This window comes from Gobius niger (assembly GCF_951799975.1).
Source record: "Gobius niger genome assembly, chromosome: 4".
NCBI lineage: Eukaryota > Metazoa > Chordata > Actinopteri > Gobiiformes > Gobiidae > Gobius > Gobius niger.
The window spans coordinates 21,829,535-21,846,200 of NC_136855.1; the positions used below are offsets into that span (position 1 = coordinate 21,829,535).

A 16,666-nucleotide genomic window follows, 5' to 3' on the forward strand; every position below is an offset into this window, starting at 1 on the left:
CCCCCGCTCACTTCCGTCAATAACCTTTAGGAGTTACTTCGCGGACGTTTTACTCCTCGTAGAGCTTGGTAGCTTCTATCGTGAGCTTTTTTGGAGCTATAGGACATGTGGGAGAGGCTGCGTATGTGCTCCGTTTGCCTGGCAGAGCGCACGGACAAAGACCAGACGGGGATATATTAACACGTCTAAAGTGAGGTAAGAACATATCTTAGTATGTAAAAACGGTGGCCTATTCCTTTAACAGTTACAGCGATGTTCATAGTATTCATGGTTTTAGCTATTTTTAATGCTGAATATGTTGTATTAGCAACTTTTTAACAAAACTAATTCACTTCAATTGAAAACAATAAATAAAGCTCAACTATAACCACAAGTAAAAATGCGGTGGGTAACAACATCGCTATTGTTGTCACTTGATCTGTGCGAGGGCTTTACATAAAGACTTTTTTTCTAGATCTACATTAGATTAAAGACCTTCCAGTTTTGATATATTGCTTCCTTTATGACAATGCAGCAAACCTTTTAGTTCCTGGCAGACAAATTACTTTTAAATGCTTCCATTTAACCTTCTCTTTATTCTCTCTATACCTAGAGCACATTGATAATAAGAATTGCATTTTTTTTAATCGTATTTATTATTTTTTTAAATCTATAACTGTTTTGCCAGAACAAGCTTGACATCGAACATAAACGTTTGATTGAACATTTGAATTTAGTGCTGTCACTCACAAGCACATGTCTACCTTTTTTATGTGTTGTATATGATTCATCCACCTCCACACAGTCACACGTTCTCACACCTTATTACCATATTTTGAAATGAGATTTTACGATTCCTATGCATTATGTATCTGCCATAAGTCAGTGATGTTGTCCGGCAGGGCTGTGTTGTGTCTGTCCCTTTAGGGCTTTACTGAACACTGCTGAATATGTTGCTGTTTGTTGGGGAGTGCACCCTCAAGTGCAGAGTGTGTCCTGATAAACAAAAGTTTAACATCATTTGTTGCAGTAAATGGGCCTAAGCAGTGACACAAATGTCTGGGCACAGAAATGAGGAGATACATGGTTACAGCTGCTGCGCTGCCAGTGAGGGGAGGTGTAATGGGCTTCAGACTATTTAATTGGTATACAGCGGCGGCTTTAATAGCTATAAAGCGATGCCTTAATGCTGGGGTGTATGAACATATCAGCTAGGCCTTGGCCATACATTGCAATAATGCTGCCCCTTGAGAAATGACAGATACTTTGAAGAGATAATGGTGTGGCTGTCTAAGCACCTTGCTGAATGACAAAAAAAAAGTTGATTTACATTGACATTTAGGTGGAAGGATAGTAATGAGATGGGCTTTACAATCCACTTCAGCCTGATGCAACCAAAGGGAACAGCAATGGACAGATCCTGTTTGCTCTAATGGTAGCACGCAGCAGTGGTTCATGCTACACAAAATCATTGATGCTTCCATGGAGAGAATGAAGCCCCATTTGATCAATACAGAGCACAGTGGAAACAGTGAAATCATTCTATCATCATCCCATCAGTGGAGGGTTGTGCTAGAGATTGAGCGTGATAAAATATAGGCTCCATTTGTGCACACTAAAAGCATTTCTCTTCTGTTTTAGGTCTGTCTGAGCCGACCACATTTGGGACCTTCTCTGGAAAAGACGTCCCGTCACAAATCGCCTCAAATGGACACATCATGAGACTTGAGTTTCAGTCCGACCATTCAAATACGGGGAAGGGATTCAACATCAGCTACACGAGTATGTATTATCGTCAGGAGAGACGTGATTAACTCTTTAGATCAGGGGTGGCCAACCAGTCGGAGACCAAGAGCCGAAATTTTCGACCTTGATCCTGTGAAGAGCCACAAAGGCACCGACCATTAGCGAGATCCCGGGGCGGTACTTTATTGTGATTAAATAGAATGTGACCGTTTTATTTAATCACAATAAACTATAACTTTATGCCTTTTTCTTTTTTTTTTTAATAATTGTGTTAGATTGAATGTTAGATTGAAATACATGTATATTAAATGACATTTTGTGTTTCCTGTTCTGACTGAGACAGAATTAGATTATTATTATTATTTTTATTTTTTTTAATGCTGGGGTGTGTTTGTATGTGGGGCCCTGCCCACTGAGCCCCCTTCTCTGATCCGCCCCTGGCCTGTGCGCTCAGTGCCTGCAGCTTTGTCCTGACTGGACTGTGCAAAGAACGCACTCTAGGCTGCACAAAGTTCATGAACTTTAACCAGGAGCCTCTGGAGGATCTGAGAGTCTGTTTTAAGTTGCATCTGTTACAGTTATAGCCCGTGTGAAAGAAAAGTCATGACTTTGCGTATTTCCGCGTTACGATGTCGCGCTTCGCATCATACGCTTAATAAGAGCTCCGCTTTTTTCCATTTCCTAATGTTGATCTTTTTCTGTGAATATGTGGCCAAATTACATAAAATAAAGAGTAGCTGATCAGAAATCTGAAAAGCACAGAAGCTAATCCTAGTGCCACGATCTGCCTGCCTGTTGTTCAACCTACATCCCGCTGTGAGTGAGGCTGCACGGGCTCCTTTTACACACTGCCTCGAAAAGGAGAGAGATACGGACTCTCATTCATGTAGAGATGGAAACATGGTCTGTAGGACGATGGTTGGATTTTTGGTCAAAGACTGTTACAGTTTATGGGAAATATTTACCAATTATTTTGCAAAGAGCCGCATTGTATTAAACATCTCCAATCATACAAAGAGCCGCACTCTGATTGGCCAAGAGCCGCATGCGGGTTGGCCACCCCTGCTTTAGATGGACAATTTGAGCACATTACATTTCATTAAATCCAAACAAAAATATTGCACACTTTGTTTCTCATCAAGACTTAAAAATAGGAATAGGGACTAAACCAAGGCTAAACTGGAACTGAATTAGGAAAAGCAAGACTAGTGTTTTAGGCTGTGTTAGTAAAAAATGTGTACATCTCTCTAAAGATGATTTTGCTTTAATGATTTTGGACATTTAGTGTGCAGTCCTTGTATTTACATCATTTCTGTCTGGTGCATAAAACTCCTGACTTATTCACAAGACAATGACCTTCAGCTGGTGGGGTGGGAGGACAGCACTTGCAACCACAAATGTTGGAGGATAAATGATGTCTTCCTCTCTGAATTAGTCTCAAGATAAACTGAAAAAGGATCTACATAAATCTTCGTAATGCCACACAGTGAACAATACTTGTGCTGACAATAAACGTTTTCCTGTGGAGTAGCTTCATGGCACCAGTTATCGGCTTGTTTTTTCTTAGGGCAGACTCTGTGTCTAAAAGGATGTGGTGGAAGGACTTTCCTCACACATGTTGAAGGTCTGAAGGACAGAACTCAGTCTAGTAAATAATTCAATCCAGAGTTTTCTGACCTTTCTGAACTTTGGGCCCCATTCATAAACATCTTAAAAAACGTCTTCTAAAATCTCCACTTACAAAGGCTGTGTCAGAAAACTGCACCAGAATCACGACACATTTTGAATGGTAAAACGCAAATCCAAAACTAATAACCAACAAAACTCAAAACGACCCACCTAAATCTTTGGGCACCAGACGCTAGATATACCCTGTACATAAGGTTGCAAGATAGAGGCCGACGCTTGTCTTTATCAGATAAACGCAGTGCGCATTTAGTGCTATTTATAAGTGGTGGCATTAAAAAGGTTTAGCAGTAATGGCAAGTAATACTTTAATAACTAATTTCTGAATAAACTGGATATCTGTAATTTATTTTGATTTATATTTCCATATTTTCTGGAATGAATTGTCCTAGCTCAGCCTTGAACCTGTTTCTGCAGAGCTTTGCCCGCTCCTCGTGACTCATCATGATTAATTATTTGTGATTTTCACATGTTGTGCACTGATTCACACACAGACCCTCCCACATGACCTTGGCTTTGACTTCCTTTCACTTGATAAATTCATCAACCTGAAAGCATTCTTTACACACTAACTAAGAGTTTTTTTTATTTCTTCTTATAATTAATTTAAGATTTAAAACTAGCATAAAATATGTCCTTTTTAATAGCATTTAGTTACCGTTGGTGATTCAACATGTTGCTCTTATTTTACTCCCTGTTAAGACGACAGTGACAAATGGTTAACGCATAAACAATTGATTTTTTTCCCTCCCAGTTTCAAACAAATTAAGGCCCTTTCTTCTGAATCAATAAACAGAAATATAAATACTTGTGGGTGGTGCTGTGGGAATTGTTGCATCAATTTGTCTCACTGTATGTCTTAGTTTTAGTCCAGTCCCTGTCTGTGTGCTGAAACTGACAATAAGGGCATGCTGTACATTCCCCTGACTTTAACTACAAATAAGAACATCAGATATGAATGCACCAAATAACATAAGCCATCGCTGGTTATATTACCTGACAAAGCCTCATATACATTTTTTCTAAAGTGACTATACCATTCTGTCTCTCGTTCATGATCCCTTTCATTTCTTTGTTCCTAAGCATCAGCAGCTAATCAACCAGAGACATGTCCAATCACTGGAGGTGTGATCTTTCTGGGATCAGGTTAATCTCTGAAATAGACCTAATTGAAACTAAATATGACAGGCCCGAGTCCATGTGAGACCAGTTTCATTCACATCTATCTCAGTGCAGTCGTCATTTTGCTGACAGCAGTACGTTATGGGTTTTAAACTGTATTTCAGCTTCCACACTTTGCAAATGTGCTTTTTGTCCGTGTGTGTTGTACATATGATTTAAGCAAGCTTTCTCTATTCTGTACAGCGTTTGGACAAAATGAGTGTCATGATCCTGGTGTTCCGGTCAACGGTCAAAGATATGGAGACCAGTTCCTGCTCGGGAGCTCTGTTGCTTTCCGCTGCGATCAAGGCTTCATAAGGACACAGGTAAACGATCAACAACAATAATTGACTCCAGGATTGAACACACACTTCACATAAAGGATTCTGATCCATGATGTGTTTTAGGGCTCAGATCAAGTGACGTGCATCATCCAGGAGGGGAATGTGGTGTGGTCTGCTGCTGTGCCTCGCTGTGAAGGTAGCTCATGCATACATCATGTTAGCTGTCGCTCTACAGTAAAGTCCGAACCTGTAAATTAAGCGCAATGTGTGCAACGGTCCGTAATACGTATTGCTATCTTTCTTATTTCAACTAGGGATGCACCGATCCAATACAGGTATCGGATATCAGAGCCGATACTGGAAAAAATATGATATCGGGAATTGGCTACATATATCCCATGCTGAACCGATACCAGTTAAGGCACTCAACGCCTTAAAAACCCTATTTTTACCACCTAAATGCTGCATGTCATTGTAAAGCTAAGAACCCGGAGAATTCAGCCGCTGATTTAGTTTTAACCTCCGCAAATGTATTTTTGATCGCCATGCAAAATGCCGCGTTAGCAATAGCATACTAAAGTTGGGGTGCATGCTAGTGCTACCAAAAATGAATCAAGGCCGGATCAGAAACTATAATAGAAATACCTAAAAAAGCTTAATGCAATAAAATAACCACTACTGAAGCCAAGTGTTTGTATTTTAGTTTAAGAAATAACTGAGCGTATTTTTTTTTTTTTTTTTTTTTTTTTTTTTTCAGTCTTTTTTCAACAATATTTTTATTGAATTTTCTCAAAAAGCAGGAATTGTTTTACAGGCTTTGACAGAAGTACAAAATGTATCAGAGTATTTATGATAATAATAATAAAATATAAGTGTATGGAAGCATACAAAACAGTGGCAGCCCGACCCAAGCATACCACAACAAACCAACCCCCCCCCCCAAAGGTGCAGTAGTAAAAATTATGAGAAAAATAATTAATGAAATAAATAAAATAAAATAAAATAAAATAAAATCACTCCAAAACTCCAAATGCTATGCAATGCTTATGAAGTTACAAAACTCCACTTTCCATCAAGATATGTGACAGATCCACCCTTTCCAAATAAGTAATAAAAGGTTGCCAAATCTGATCAAATGAATCCCCTTTACCTTTCAAAATATAGGTTATTTTTTCTAATGCTAGAGCTGATGCCATTTCTCGTACCCAATGCCCTTCTTTTGGACATTCCATTTTTTTCCAGAAAAGTGCTATTAAACGTTTAGCGTGAAGTAGACCAAAATTAATAAGAGTTTTATAATTTTTGGGTATAAAAATATCTGTTGGATAAATTCCTAATATGAACAGTTTGGGATTTCTTTGTATTGTAATGTTTAGCATAGTATTAATAGCCTGTCCAATGCTCCCCCAGAATTCCTGTAATTTCTCACATTCCCACATGCAGTGATACAGGGTACCTTTTGCATTATTGCACTTTACACATGTATCTGGGATATTATTATCAAATGAATGTAGTTTGACAGGAGATATATATGTACGCATTATCCAGTTGACCTGTAAAAGTTGTAATCTTGTATTTACAGTCTGAGTATGGGCTTTTAAACACAGTGCTTCCCATTCGTCCAAAGAAATGTCCTCCCTAAGATCCTCTTTCCAAGCATTTAGTCTGTTAGCTGAGGATTCTGTAGATGAAATAATGAACAAATTGTACAAGTAAGAAACATGTCTTTTGGTATAAGGATATTCAAAAACAGCTTCTTCAAGAATTGAAAGGGGAGGCAAAGTTAACTTGTTATTTTGTGAGGTTGAAATAAAGTTTCTCACCTGTAAATATTTGAAAAAGTTAGAATTGGGGATATTAAATGTAGTTTTTATCTGCTCAAAAGACATCATTACACCATCATGGTATAGGTCTTCAAGTTTTCCAAGCCCCCTTTTTGCCCACATATGAAATCCCGGATCAGATAAACCAGGTTTGAACTTATTATTACCCCAGATAGGATTATAACGAGAAAAATATTTTTTTTGTCCCAGTACTGTATGAGTCTTATACCAAATGTTGATCATATTACCTACAATAGGATTTTGATTTCTCTTCCTAAGCTCTTTAATTGGTGCAGAGTACAGAAACATACTCAAGGGTAGCTCAATGTGAAATAAGGAAGATTCTATCTCGACCCAAGTTGGTGGTTGTTCAGAAAAGTAAAACATCATCATTCTCAATTGCGCTGCCCAATAGTACCACTCAAAGTTCGGAACTTTGAGCCCACCCCGGTCAAAGGGCAAGTAGAGCAGTGCTAATCGAAGTCTGTGACGCCTATTATTCCAAAGAAATTTTGTAATTATTGACTTTAATTTTGAAAAAAGACCTAGTGGAACCGGTAATGGGATATTTTGAAATAAATAGAGAAGTTTAGGAAGTATATTCATCTTCACAATGTTAATACGGCCAATTATAGATATAGGTAGATTTGACCATCTATCTATAGACTCGGTAATATTTTGGATGATTGGGTCATAGTTAACTTCGCTTATTTTATTAACATCTGGCACAATTTGAATTCCTAGATAAGTTACAGAATTTGTGAGTTTAAATGCTGAAAGTGTGTCCGAGAATGCTGTTTTCTCTAATTCATTAAGAAGCATCAAGCAAGACTTAGAGTTATTAATTTTGTATCCAGAAAAACCTCCAAATACTTTAATAATATCTTGAACTGCCGGTAGGGAATGATTCAGTTTGGTTAAAAATAGAATGACATCGTCAGCGTAAAGTGCAATTTTATTTTCTATTTTACCCACTGTAATACCATTAATGTCCGTATGTCCTCGAACAGCAATAGCAAATGGTTCTAAAGCCATTGTGAAAAGAAGGGGCGAAAGAGGACATCCCTGGCGCGTCCCACGGGATATATTAAAGGGGCTAGAAATAATATTATTTGTAAGAATCTCAGCTGTTGGTTGGGAGTAGAGTAGCTTTACCCAAGCACAGAAGGTTTCACCACAACCAAATCGGGACAAAATTTCAAACAGATATGGCCACTCGACCCGATCGAAGGCCTTCTCTGCATCTAGTGATAGTATTGCAGAATCGGGGGCATTTCGTTTTTCATATAATATGTTAATTAGTCTTCTAACATTATGGAATCCTTGCCTACCTTTAATAAAACCGTTTTGATCAGTATTCATTATTGAGGGGAGGCATTCCTCCAACCTATGAGCTAATATTTTACAAAGAATCTTTGTGTCTGCATTTAAAAGGGAGATTGGTCGATACGACTGGCACACATCCCTAGCTTTGCCAGGTTTAGGTATCAATGTTATCGATGCGGCCCTCAAACTGGGTGGCAGTGTGCTTTCTTTAAATGATTCAATAAACATTTCCAATAGTGGCTTTAAAATTTTGAATTTAAATTTTTTGTAGAAATCTATTGGCAAGCCGTCTGGGCCCGGGGCTTTTCCCAATTTCATTGAGTCTATTGCTTCCAAAATGTCCTTCATTGTTATATTGGCATTAAGTTTAATCTTGAGTTCCTCGGGAATCAATGGAATATTGAGATTATTCAAAAACATCTTTTGTGAATGATCAGAATTTGGACACTCTGAACTATAGAGCGTTTGGTAGAATTCACGAAAAGTGTTGTTTATTCCCTGAGGATCTACTACCAATTCACCTTTAATGTTTTTTATGGAATTAATTGTCCTTTCTGTTTGGAGTTGCTTCAGGCGCCAAGCTAGTAACCTCCCAGACTTCTCCCCTTGGTCATAAAATGATTGATGTACCTTCTTCAAGCTTTCAGCCGCCTTCCCTGCTGTTATTTCATTATATTGAGCCTTACAGAGTAACAGTTCCTGTTCGCACTGCATGCTTTTTTCCACATAAACTTTCTTTTCCAAAGTGCTAATCTTGGTTTCCAATTGTTCAAGAGATTGCCGCAACATCCTGGATTTGGTGGTGGTGAAGCTTAATATTTGGCCTCTTAAAAAAGCCTTAAAAGCTTCCCATCTTATAGCAGCTGAAGTTTCTGAAGAGTTTGTTTCAAAATAAAGATCAATTTGAGTGTTTATAAAATCTACAAATGTAGAATTTTGCAGCCATTTAATAGAGAAACGCCAGCGCGGTCTGCTTAGAGTCAAGTCTGAGTCATGGTAAATTAGGCAAACGGGAGCATGATCCGAGATTAGAATACTTTCATAACCACAGTACTGAATTTTATGTCTCAATGAAGCGGATATCAAAAAGTAGTCTATCCTAGAATACGTCTTATGTGTGGCCGAATAACAAGAGTAAGAAATGTCATTCGGATTCAGCTCCCTCCAGACCTCCACCAAGTTTAAATCTGACATAAAGTATGTAATGCACTTCCTTGCTTGAAGATGAGAGGCAGTTGAATTGGACGACCTATCCTTAATATGGTCTAAAACAACATTGAAATCGCCCCCAATTATATTCTGGCCATCTAGTGATGAGAGTTTTAGAAATAGGTCTTTAAAAAAATTAGGGGAATCTTCATTAGGGCCATAGACATTAACTAAATTTAATTTGGAGGACAAAAGAGTCCCTTGCACAATTAAATATCTACCTGCAGGATCACATATTGTATTAGTAATTTCCAATGGAATGTTTTTATGAATTAGGATCATTGTACCTCTTGCATGGGAGCTAAAAGAAGCAGAAAAAACAGAACCTGGCCATCTTTTACTAACTACAGAGACATTAGTGGAAAGAAGGTGGGTTTCTTGTAAAAATATTATATTTGCACGCAAACGTTTCAACCTATTCAACACTTGCTTAACTTTAGTCACTTTATTTAGACCCCTGCAGTTCCAGGATAATATCTTAATGTCCATAACCTGAGTCATAGCCGTATGCCCGGACTTTCCGTACAATATGGAGTGACAAAAGAAAAAGAAGGAGTGAGTAACACAAAAAATAAAAACAAAAACAAAAAAACACCCTTTAAATACACCTTTGAAACCCAAACTTGAACCTTAAACAAAAAACATCCAACCCCTGAACATCCCGCAGCTTCCATGCGAAGCTTCCCTCCCTCTCGATTAGCCCTCCGCGCTATGTCTGGTACTACACTACTGCTCGCTGCCGTGTTGAAAACAGCGTAGAACTCTGCAGTGCTTGTTACTACATTTTAACGTTACAAAGTAGTATGTAAAGGAAAAGAAAGAAGAGGGGAAATCGAACCTATGCAGGCAACAATTCCATTGACCATTATGTAAAGCAGATTACTCACACAAATTTTCAGAGATCAACGTTCAGCTAGAGTACAAGACTTAAGGCAAGTCCACGTCCAGAGTGTCCACGAAGCGCTCAGCCTCCGCGGGGGTGTCGAAAGTGTACCTGCGCTCTTCGTGAGTCACCATCAGACGTGCAGGGTAGAGCATTCCGTACCGAATCCCTTTCTGGCGAAGCTTCTGCTTGATCGATTGGAAACTTTTTTGCTTTTTGTGGACCTCCGCCGACAAGTCCGGGAAAAACATCACCTGTTGGTTCTTGTAGAAAACCTTTCCTTTGCGCCGAGCAGCATTCTGGATTAAAACCTTGTCTCGGAAGTTAAGAAACTTCATGATGAGAGCTCTCGGCGCGTTGCTTTGGTTCGGGTTTTTTGATGGGGGAAGACGGTGGCATCTCTCAATAACCAGCGGTGCCCGACGCGTATCCAAATCCAGAGCCTCGGGAAGCCAACTCTCCATGAAAGCGCACGCATCAGCGGTTTCGGCGCCCTCTGGCAGATTCACCAATCTAAGGTTTGACCTGCGGCTCCTATTTTCTTGGCTATCAACTTTGGCACACAGCATCTTCACCTCTTTCTCCAATTTGCTCACTGTAGCTTGTAAATTGGCCACAATATCTTCAGCGTCAGATATACGAGTTTCTGCATGCGTCACTCTGCTAACACAACTTTGTACATCGTGTTTTATCTCTTGCATTGTAGAGAGCATTTCAACAAGTTTCCCAGAGAATTCAGCCTTTAATTCGTGAATGGCTTTCAAGATTTCTCCTGTGGTGAATTCAGAAGTTGTGTCGGTACTCTCCTCGTCATTCCCATCCTGTAGCATGCTAGCATCGATGCCTTCGGACATTTTCTCATCTTTCGGGGACCCCCTTGGTTTCTTAGGCATTTCTTCTTTTCCTTTCGTCTCCAGAGCAAAATTGCGTAAAGCTTTGAGGAAAAAGCAGAGTCTTTTAAGTCAGGATTCGTAAAAAGCAGCGGAGCTTACGAAAACGTGGCTTCCAACTAGGTGGCCATAACCGGAAGTCCCCACTGAGCGTATTTGTAATGATCAGATCACTACATGTGAGTTGTTTACATCAATGTAGCCTAAAGCCTGTCACACACCCAAGGATATTTAGAATAAAAAAGTCCAGTGAGCCTTGTTAAATGTTTATCCATTAGTTTATCAATAGATATAATTGATAATGGATCTATAACATCATGACAATAAAATATGACTTTAATGATCTTAAAATGGAGAAAAGAGTTAATCCAATTTTTCACTCAGAGAAAGCCACTTTTAAGAAAGTCTCTTGGTATCGGTAAATATCGAATATCGGCAGATACTCAAACCCCAGCATCGGTATCGGTAGCAAAAGAGCTAGATCGGTGCATCTCTAATTTCTACTGTAGAGCAGCAACAAAACCTTGCAATTGTGAGATGCTCTGACCTCAATCCAGACCCGGTCCCTTCACACACTGTGACAACAAATAGTAAACTTCCTGCTATATCAAAATAAACTGTTATTGGGAATTCTCACCCCGTTAGATTGGTGTTTTTTACTAGCGAGATGGAAAAACACGAGCCTTCATGTTTAGGAATAAACCCAATCACCACATCCATAACCAACCACATCTTGATTAGCCCCGACAAAATGAAACCATTAAACCTTAATAACTGGGTAGAGCAGACATTCCAAATCAATAGGGTTTTGAACTTATTAAATATGGGTTATGGGGAAATTATATGTGTCTCTCTTGGACAGGCAAGGGTAATTATAATTCATTTTCTAATTATTCTCGAAGTGGATCTCATGTATGTTTCCCAATCACACACAAAAATAATTATTTAGGGATATTTCCAAGGTTAAGGTTATAAGCGCTATCAAGAAGGCAAACATACGATTTATTTATAATGGCTGTTAATTACGTGAAGCACTGCATGCAAGTATAAGGTTTTTACAGCTACACTTCTATATGGCAGCTTGACACAAGCTATATTCACTTTATGACTGTTAATTAACATATAGTGGTTTGCAATCTCACAGCCATGATTTAGCATCAGTAAACGCCAGCCCTGTGTTGTTGAATAGTTTTAGCAGATTAAAAAGCCATATTTTTGGCGTCTTTCCCTCATAAATACACCCAAATTCCCCCATGAATTTATTGCTTTAATTGTTATGGCCTTTTCTAAATGCAAAATTGTTTACCCAAGCATCAAATTGGCACAGGAAAATTTCTGAAGGTAAGTTTATTGGCTATGTTAAAATACTAAAATTGATTGATGACAGATATATGAAATTGCGATGAGAGGAACTTTGTGTATTCAAGGGCATGAAAGATCTGTTTCTTAGGTGTTAAGACTCAACAAGTTACAGCCAACTGAACACACTGGGGACACACTGGACCAAAAATAAAACACAAGTTATTTGAAGCAAGTCCATATTGTAGAAGAGTTTGACTTGAAGGCAGTTAATGGGAGCCAAAATCCCAATGTCGAATAATTGCACATTTTGAATAACAAATGAATGCCTTCTTTCACTTGCTTTCATAGATCTAACTCCTTTTTTCTGTATTTGTTCTGTGTGATCCCAGCTCCGTGTGGGGGCCACCTCACTGCTCCCACTGGGGTTCTGCTGTCTCCGGGATGGCCCTCCTTCTACAGAGACTCCCTCAACTGCCAGTGGGTGATCGAAACACAGTCCGACCATGCTGTGAAGATCCACTTCGACAGGTAGCAGATTTTTCCAAGCGATATGTGCCTCATTAAAATGTAGTTCATCCCTGAAAGTTGCTAGGTAAGCCACAAATTATTTATACTTTGGTGAACTTATAGAGAGAAGTAAACACTTAGGAAACATCCTGACAAAATTTCCAATATAAGTTACTCCTTGTGGTTTACGGATTAATGGTGAAGTTGTAAACAATTAGAACATTTTTAAATATCCTGTTTTGTTTCTTGATTTTTTTTTTTACAAAATCTTATACAAATAGGTGTTAGGAATAGGACAGTGCGCTAGTTATTTGTGGGCTGTTTTTATGATGACACTAGTATTTGTTTTGTCCATCCTGGACAAAATGCCCAATATAATCTTTTTCCCCACTGTGCTCTTTCATTTCCTGCGACCAGATCGATTAACTAGAAAAAAAATCTCGCTTTACCTCAAAATTTGTCCAGGGGATGAATTATACTGAGCCCCAGTGAAGGTTTTCACATCATTCCTCCCGTAATTACATTTGAGTTAGATAGAGCACACAAAGTATATAGCCAAGTACTAGGTTAATAAACAAGTCCATCATTTCAAAGTTATTAATCTCATCGTTGGCATATTTTTCTGTAAGTTGCTGTGATAAATGCACGTGGCTGCCGCGGTTACTGATTAATGCCGGCGTTTCGTGGCTTTTTGCTGGAAACGAGCCACAAATAGATGCAGCGTAGCTTGAAATTGCTACAGCAGAAATTTATCTTTTTGGGACTGATGAAAAGGGCAAGTTATCTTCCCTTTTGAGGCATGTCATTTGTGGGATTCAACATTAGCAGCGTGTGATAGTGCCCCGTGCTGAGTACAGTTAATTGTAAATTATAATTTTTTTGCTATTGAAATTTCCTGCTGCACAATACATACCGTACGCACAGTACTTTTGGCCTTCTGCCTAATTAGTGATTATGTCTTACTATTGTACCCTGTCACAATGTAAAGGCAAACTGTGCAGAAATTAATGCAAACTACTGGTATTGTTTTGACAAGTTTAAAAGTATCTTTGATGTTTGTACTCAAATGATTAATAGCAATAATATATAGAAAGGTTCTGAATATGTACTTTAGAAAATATAATTACATACAGATCATGTTTGTTGTAGCATCTGTAGTCGTAGTTGTTGATGTTTTGTGTGCTTGTGTGCCACTTTTCCATATGATTTTTGTCTTCGACACCAGTCAACTACCATCAACAGTTTAAAATGCGATAACTTTCTTGAGAACCTTTATCTGTATCAAATCATTTGCAGAAACATCCATTTTACTTGGGCACTGCTGCTACTGCTGCTACTGCAAATCTTCCTTGGCTGCACCCGATAGAATATGACAGGATCATTCATCATCAGTGTAATAATTGCTAAATGAGATTTGTTTTCTTAAATAGGACGTAATCGTATGTAAGTAATAGCATTATATTCAAAAAATGAAATCACTGACTGTAATATTGGCATAATAAACGTGGAAAAATCTGCTGCTCTTGGCGTCAACTTTAGCAGCGAGTTCCTAAATCACATGGCAGCTACAGTTTTATGTCTGCCGATAACATATGCTGTATTGACTCATCATGTTTCTTCAGATAAAGTGGTATTATGGGATAAATGTGGCTACTTAATGCACTAACTGCTCTGAAAGTGAAGTGAGTGATGCGATTTTAAAGTCAGAGCAGTGTTTCTATGTCCAGTTTTGATGAGAAGTCATGGTAACTGTCCGTAAATTCCCCTTGAAATGAAACTGACTCGTAGATTACGGTGTACGAATATTTGATGTTGCTCACGTTGTAGTCCCCTTTTATGTGCTTTTTGTCTGCATACAGAATATAAATGTCACCTGCACGATTGATGTATTTGTATAAATGGGTGAAAAAATAGCAAAAACTTAGAGCAGAAAATATAAGCATTTAACAATATCCGTGTGTGTGCTGTCTCTTAGGTTTCAGACTGAGGTCAACTATGACACCTTGGAGATTCGTGATGGCCCCTCAGCATCGTCGCCTCTGATTGGTGAATACCACGGAACCCAAGCACCTCACTTCCTGATCTCCACCTCCAACTTCCTGTTTCTGCTGTTTGTCACTGACAACAGTCGCGCGGCATCAGGCTTCAGCATTAGATATGAAGGTCCGAAGAGATTAAAAAGCTCACATGTAATAAATAACTCGCGGCAAAAACCTGATCGGTTTGCTGTGATCTTTAGGTGTGAAGATGGAGACAGACTCTTGTCTCGACCCTGGTATCCCTGTGAACGGGCGTCGTCATGGAAGCGGCTTCTCCATTGGCTCACGGGTCTCCTTTACCTGTGATCCAGGATACACGCTGACTGATCAGGAGCCAATCGTCTGTGAGAAGAATCATCAGTGGAGCCATGCGCTGCCCAGCTGTGATGGTAACGTCCTGCCCCAGTCTTATCAAGCTATAACTTTTACTGTGTTGCCCTGTTCATATCAGCTAATGATCATGAATATTATGGGTCAGTCAAATCTGATGAGGTCATCGGGTCTTAAAGTGATAGTCTGTAAGAGCAAAATTTAACCAGAAAGAGCAAAATGAGGAGAGCAGGAACAGAATTTTCAAAAGTAGGTCAAGGCGGGAGGATACTAGACTCTGATTAGCTGCTGAGATCCGGGAAGGAGGGACTTAACCAAAAAATATATATACACATATATATGCAGTATATATATATATTCTGTATATGGACGACAGTGGCGCAGTTGTTAGAGCAGGTCGTCTAATGATCGGAAGGTCGAGGGTTCTAATCCCAGCTCCTGAAGATGCACATTGTGGTTGTGTCCTTGGGCAAGACATTTCACCCACCTTGCCTGGTTACATTGGTGTATGAATGAGAGTGTGAATGGGTGACTGGTTCCTTGCTGTAGAGCGTTCTGGCCTAATGAAGGTAGAAAAGCGCATATAAGTTGAGACCATTTACCATTTACACGAATAAATTGTTATTGACACCCAATATACCACCTCAGCCCCTCCTGAGTGGGGTGGACAATCATATTCCAGGTATGGCCTGTGCTATCCCAAGACCACTCTCTAGACATGTTAGTGAAACAAAGTTTTAAAAATGATGTCTTGTCAAGAATGTCGAGAATTGCACAGGCTAAATCTACTGTAGATTGTTTATTTATTTCATTTGAGTGTGTGTGTGTGTGTGTGTGTGTGTTGGGGTAATTGTATTATTATATTTTAATTTGTGTACCCATACAACATAAAAGTATTTTGTATTTTGTGCATGTGCAAGAAACATTGCCTACATGGATTGTCCAGGGCGATTATGAAGGTGATTGGAGTCCACAAAGACATAATACTGGTCAAATAGCTCTTCAAATTGAGGCTTAGAGCTTTCAAGTCTACCTTTTCAGCACGTGAATAGACTACACATTTTATCCTACATTTTGCTCATTGAAAAGAATCCAATTTGAAAGGTAGAATTGGGGATGTCTCAACTTTGGATTGAGTTCATACAGAAGCAATTCTTGTCACGAGACTCTCTATATAACATAAGCAGTTTTAAAGGGCCGCTCTGACATTTTCAATTTTCAGCCAAGCATGCCATCTCGCCAGACAGCTGTCACATTACAACACACACTATTTTAACATAGTGCTTTTGGAAAATAGCTTTGACTGAGCCACTGTACGCCTTCAGAGGTGGATGTAGTGATGTGATAAAGTGGTACAGTGGGCTTGATGACATTATTCCCTATTGTGAATGATGTGAGAGGTATTTCACACTGCTTGCTTTACATACTATGTTTAAAAAAAAGAGAAATTATATATATATATATATATATATATATATATATATACTATATACTATATACT

At 38.9% G+C, this 16,666-nt stretch overlaps 1 protein-coding gene across 2 annotated transcripts in view; it reads left to right on the top strand.

Annotated features, from left to right (window-relative positions):
• Positions 1-16,666, top strand: part of LOC306962164 (CUB and sushi domain-containing protein 1-like) — a 388,198-nt gene that overhangs the window by 272,440 nt on the left and 99,092 nt on the right. For both annotated transcript variants that reach the window (XM_079555239.1, XM_079555240.1), the window contains exons 15-20: positions 1,621-1,761; positions 4,777-4,898; positions 4,980-5,052; positions 12,679-12,817; positions 14,772-14,959; positions 15,036-15,224. In XM_079555239.1, coding sequence (XP_079411365.1) covers positions 1,621-1,761; positions 4,777-4,898; positions 4,980-5,052; positions 12,679-12,817; positions 14,772-14,959; positions 15,036-15,224 — 852 coding nt within the window. The remainder of the gene's footprint in view (positions 1-1,620; positions 1,762-4,776; positions 4,899-4,979; positions 5,053-12,678; positions 12,818-14,771; positions 14,960-15,035; positions 15,225-16,666) is intronic.